The sequence below is a fragment of the Lathyrus oleraceus genome, chromosome 6 (assembly GCF_024323335.1).
Source record: "Lathyrus oleraceus cultivar Zhongwan6 chromosome 6, CAAS_Psat_ZW6_1.0, whole genome shotgun sequence".
Taxonomy (NCBI): domain Eukaryota; kingdom Viridiplantae; phylum Streptophyta; class Magnoliopsida; order Fabales; family Fabaceae; genus Lathyrus; species Lathyrus oleraceus.
Genome location: NC_066584.1, coordinates 380,279,501 through 380,285,388, shown reverse-complemented (window position 1 = coordinate 380,285,388; position 5,888 = coordinate 380,279,501). Strand labels below are relative to the sequence as shown.

The window sequence follows — 5,888 nt, the reverse complement described above, 5'->3', positions numbered from 1 at the left end:
ATATATATATATATATATACACACACACACACACAACTTTACGTGTAAAAAGTAAACAATATTTTTATCCTTCGATTTGTGGGTTGATGAATTATGTAAATAATACATGATTTTATGTTATCTTATAAACGTTAGCCCTAGCCCAACTTATACAAGATGGCCCATTGATATCTTTTTTAGGGTTCAAGTACTATATATTTGATGCAATTTTTGTCTTTCACGATTGCTCGCCGTCAGTTGAATTCTCTCTCACACATCACATTTCAGTAAGTCGATCTTCACTCGATTTTTGTTAAATTATTTGTTTATCAAATGTTAACATTACCTACATCTTGAAATTTCTTTTACTTGAATAACGTAGATCTGTTCATTGTGAGAGCTGACTGTCGTGATTGACCATAATCTAAATCGTGAAATCTTCGTGATTATAAGGTATGTGTTTATTTTGATGTATTCCTTTATTCATTAATTATTTCATTTAGAATAGATTTTCCAGGATTTATTGATTCAATCCTTAAAGCAAACATTTAATGGGGGTTTTGTGATTGGAAGCTAATCAAAGTTGAAAATGGTATATTAGGGATTTCATTATCCTTCTAAATCGATATTTGTATCTGCATAATTAAAAAGTTGTCATTAGAATAATGTAGATGTCTCAAATGTAATCTTGAATTTTTCTAAAGGTTAGTTTAAGACAAATTATGTTCGAACTTTTACCAAGTTGCAATTTTTTATCCTAAATAAATTTAAGGGGTGAAATTCTAAGGCATTACAAATATTTTCAAAGTCATTGTTAGGGTTGAACCCTGATTTCTAGTTCATAAATTCTACACTGAAGGATCAACCAAAATTAAGGTGTCATCTAAGTACCAAAGATGAGAGACGACTAAATATGAGGATCCCACCTTAAATCCATAGAAGAATTTCAGCTCAACTGCCCTACTGAATAACCCATCCCTTTGCCACTAACAAGAGAAAGTGATCTAGATGACCACCTTGTTTCAACTCAAATTTAATGCAAATCTCTTGGGTTGGACAATCATTCACCAACACAACGAGATTTTTACTAAGTGCACAAGCTCTATAAAATATCACCATTTTCACTAGATCTGAATTTGATAAGCATATAATCTTGAAAACTCCATCTAAGTGAATCTTACACTTTTTCAAATTCCACTTTAAAAATGAGACATGCATTTCAATATCTCTTTACCAAGTCAATCACCTCATTATCAACCACCACACTATCAACCAACTATATTCCTTTGAGGAAAGCCAGATAGTTAGTGAGTATAAGTGCATCCATCCTCTTAACTAATATAAAATCAAACACTTTGGCTGCCAACTTGTATAAGGACCCCAATAGGGAGATATGTCTGAAATCACCCAGCTGAGATGGTATCTTAACCTCAGGGATCAAGGTCACAAACATATGAGGAAAATTTTGAGGTAGAGATGCAAAATGATAATACTCATCAAAAATCATCTCATAATCTCCCTTTAACATGTTCCAAAATTTTCTCAGGAAGGAAAATTTAAACCCATCAAAATTAGAGCTCTTATATTGGCCACACTGAGTCACTACCCAATCTAACTCTAGGAGAAAAAAAGGATCAGTAAGGGAAATGTTATCCTCCGTATAAAAAAATCTGAAGAACATGTGAAAAATAATTGAACAATTACTACCGAATCTTAAATACCCCTTCTAACATACCATCATAAACATTAAGGGATAAAATAACATTCCTTGTACTCTTGCCATAAATAGACCCATGAAAAAATTCAGTATTAATATCTCCCTCCTTAAGACACTTAGCTTTCTGTCTTTGAAATAGTTTGGAATATTTTATCCTTAATAAGGAACAAATTTCCATAATGGAACTGATTATAACCTCAATATCATCCTCGGGTATAATCCTATGATCAGCCAAAGAATCCAAAATGGCTCACTACCTCTCTTAAAGACTCAATATGAAAGTCAAGATTACCAAACACCTTCTTATTCAATATTTTTATAACTCGTTTGAGACATTTAAGTTTCTCTTTAGGAACAAAAATTTCCCATCATGGATCATAGAATCAGAACATGTGAGATGGACAACCTCAAAGACTCTATTAAGCGCAATCTAATTATTATTGAACCCAAAAGCTTAGGGCCCCAAAAACTGATTAGAATTCTTGAGGATAACCAGAAAATGATTAGATACATATCTAGGTAGGTCCCTCTATTATGCCACCCCCAATGATGTCATCAGTCATTGGAAACAAAAATTCAGTCAAGCATATTGACTTCCCCTTCAATAGGTTTGAGTCAACTAAAATTCCTTCATAAAAAGAAAAGATTAGTCGAATACATCTAAGAAATAACATCTAGAAAGCTCTACAATCACTATCACACAAAGAACTAAAAGAGCCACATTTCCATATTCTTTCACTAGAAGAGCACAAAAAATTGAAATTCTAAAAATCACACCAAATTTTTCCAAGATTGACTTTACGAAAACAAATTTTGCTTCACATTACCCTTTTATATCTACAATGAATTCTTAGAGCATAAGTTAATCACAAAGGAACCAACCTTTATAACACCCCACTCAAGGAAAATACAGAGGAAACTAAGACCTGAGAAAGAGAATAAGAATAGGAATCTACCTGTTACACTACACCAAATTGAAAGATGAAACACACTATTACCAACATTAGGGCTAAAACTCAATTCACAAAAGGAATTACTCCATGAGAAATTAAAAAATGAGTAGGAGAAACCGCAAAACACTAATCTCTTAGCTTCATCACCTTATTTTTGTTAATACTTCCATCCAAGCATCTAATAATTAAAAAAAAAATTGATAATAAGAAATCATGCAAAGAGCCAACCTGTTTTCGTTGGACCTCATATAAGGTTCGGTTTAGGTAGTGGTTTAGAGTGTACATTTAAGCATGATTTTTTGGACTTGTTTAGTTCCCAGTAAGGGATGAAGCTTTGTGATTACATGATCTCACAATTTATAGATTTCCTTGAGGTGAATTTCTATGATTATCTAGTTAATGTTGGTCACGAAGATTATGCATAATTTATTAATAAATAAATAAATAAAATGAACATATTAATATTAACTTTGAGAAGAAAAAAAAGTGTATATTTCAATATTTTGAGAGTGGTATTCAAGTATTTTTATCATTTCTTTTAGAGATATATAACAATATTGAATGTAAAACATTTCTTTTGATTTGATTAGATGAATCGAAGGAGTGAGATTGCAAAGGAAGAGTCTCTAGACATAGAGAAATTAAGAGGTAGTCCAAGAAAAATGGATTTCATAAGTCAACTACCTGACTGTCTATTGATATATATAATGACATTCTTATCGACACAAGTTGTTGTTCAAACATCTATTTTGTCTAAAAGATGGAAAAATTTATGGAAGTTTGTCCCCGGTCTAATAGCAAACAATACTCAATTCTCAAAAGCCATCAACTTTTGGATTTTTCTAAACTCATTCTTAACCTATCGTGATGGAGATAGTCCCTTGAACAATATAGTTGTCGATTATAATGGTTTAATTTCCATTCAAATGTTGACCAAGCTCTTCAAATATGGTGTCTCACATGACGTGGAGAGAATAGCAATTAATGCTATTGGTGAGGGTTATCATTGGTTAAAATATGTAGATATTTCCAAATTTATGCTTTCATGTCGTTCTATAAAGTATCTTAAACTTTCACTTTGTGGAACAAGAGGGAAAGTAATACTTTCACACCCTTTAGACCTTCCTGAATTGACATATTGTCATTTTAAAGAAGTTGGATTCTCGTCAAATAACGTGAATGGTTATATCGACCCTTTCTCGAGTTGTACAAAGCTAGCAACTCTGATACTTGATTCTTGCAACCTAAAGTTGGGAACAAGATTGTTTGTGTTAAATGATACACTTTCCAAATTGATGATACACTTAGGTCCCTATTTTTTCCATCAACTACAAGTTCAAATGAACACTCCAAATCTGAAATCGTTTACTATTACGGGTTGTTTCAATAGTATAAACTCTATTTGTCCCCTCTTTGTGCACGACCTCAAATTCCTTGAAGAAGTGAGTCTTGAGCTTTGGTTTCCCAAAATTTCTGAAGAGATTGCAACGACTTTTCTGAGTTGGCTAAAAATGTTCACTAATGTCTACTCAATGACTCTTGCTTCTCCAACTCTTATGGTAAGCAAATTATTTTATCTTTACAAGTTCTTATTAGATAGAGTTAATTATAAAGTTAGAATTGTTTAGGAGTTTGTTATATAGAGAGAGAGATGAAACCACTTTGTTTGGTTTGTATTAGATTTAATGTATAAATCATATATTTTTGCTAATGAATTTGTTCACTTTGTTTGTTTAGGTTTTTACATCTATGCCTAATTATCCTGATATCGAAGATGTTCGTTTCAAAAATATGGAGTCAGTGCTGGTGAAAATCGACCCTTTTGCATCTTTATTTCCAAAGGAAGTATTGGCATACTTATTTAAAAACAGTCGGTGCAATGAAATTGTTACTACTTTTACAGGTTACGCATAATCTTTTTCTTTCTTTTTGTATTATCTCTTTACTATTCCTTATTTTATTACATATTATCATAAATAATATATATATATATATATATATATATATATATATATATATATATATATATATATATATATGTGTGTGTGTGTTTTTTTTTTTGATAAATATTTATGATTGATTATAAGTGAAAAAAATAAATTATGTTTTAAAATGTTATTTTGATACCAAATTCTGACATTATAATGTATGTCATTGTTCACTAATAATCTGAACAGAGATATTCATAACTTTGAATTTTTCTCTTTTTTTTTTAAACAATTTAGGTTGATGATATATAAAAATTGGTTAACATAGTTTATGACTTTGCATCATTGTTATATGAATGAAGAGGGTTTACTTTTTGTCTTAGTTGTGATACACATTATAACATGTTCTATTCTTTACTTGAAAAAAATAAATTTAAAATTCTTAGTTTAATTAGCTGCGCCACCATTATGTGTTAATTTATTCATTTATCATCTGAACTTTACCCTTTTGCCATTTTTTTTATTCTACAGAACTACCATTGTACTATGAGCAGAGATTTATGCTGGGACGTTAAATGCTTGGGCTGTTTAAAGTTGTTGAGTACATTCACCAATGTTTATAGACATAATGTGTTTGTATTTATATGGGGCATAAGTGCACTCATTTTTATTTGTTGTAGCATAAATGCAATCTATTTTGAATCTAAGCACTTATTATTCATCACCATAATACATTGTTAATTTTGATGGATGTTAAATGTTTGGGTTGTAAAAAGTCTTTCGATATGATGCTCAGGTGGCGTATTCCGTTGTAGTATCTATAACGAGTAAAAGTGTCTGTCAGTGGCGGTATAAGTATGTCGATGAAATAGCTCCCTCCTGAGGGGAAGCATAATAGAATGATTCATACTTGAGAGAGAAGTTATTGAGAAACAAGTGCGAGTTGTGTGGAGAAATAACTGAGTTATAAGTCTCACATTGCTTAGAAAAGTGGAGGTTGAACATTTTTTAAATGAGATGACCCATACACCTATCACTTTAAAGTTTTTGGTGAATATATGATGTCTTTCTCACTTATTTGAGCGAGTATTTAATCTTTACATGAATGTTTGCCCCAATATGAATGGTTTTCCCTCATAATGATCCAACATTAAAAATCCAAATTCTATTATTTAATTATTAAAAACCTTTAGTCACGTGATAAATGTTGAGAATGTGTCAAGTGTGAGTAGTGTGGATAATAATCACACATTTGTTGGTAATTTGGAGACTTGAGCATTTATAAGTGAGAGAACTCACTCACTTATCACC

The 5,888-nt window shown here is 31.1% G+C and overlaps 1 protein-coding gene across 1 annotated transcript; it reads left to right on the top strand.

The window, feature by feature from the left end:
• Positions 1-204: 204 nt before the first annotated feature.
• LOC127096982 (putative F-box/LRR-repeat protein At4g15060) lies at positions 205-5,394 on the top strand. Its single transcript, XM_051035502.1, has 5 exons — positions 205-266; positions 362-432; positions 3,240-4,208; positions 4,387-4,552; positions 5,109-5,394. The coding sequence occupies exons 3-5, from the start codon at positions 3,240-3,242 to the stop codon at positions 5,150-5,152; spliced, it is 1,179 nt and encodes a 392-aa protein (XP_050891459.1). The 5' UTR covers positions 205-266; positions 362-432; the 3' UTR covers positions 5,153-5,394.
• Positions 5,395-5,888: the final 494 nt, after the last annotated feature.

Bases quoted from the DNA above. Each gene is read 5' to 3' on its own strand.
- LOC127096982 (XM_051035502.1), top strand. From the start codon at position 3,240: ATGAATCGAAGGAGTGAGATTGCAAAGGAAGAGTCTCTAGACATAGAG. The intron at 4,209-4,386 runs GTAAGCAAATTA...TTGTTTGTTTAG, and splicing joins TTGCTTCTCCAACTCTTATG to GTTTTTACATCTATGCCTAA. The intron at 4,553-5,108 runs GTTACGCATAAT...TTTATTCTACAG, and splicing joins AATTGTTACTACTTTTACAG to AACTACCATTGTACTATGAG.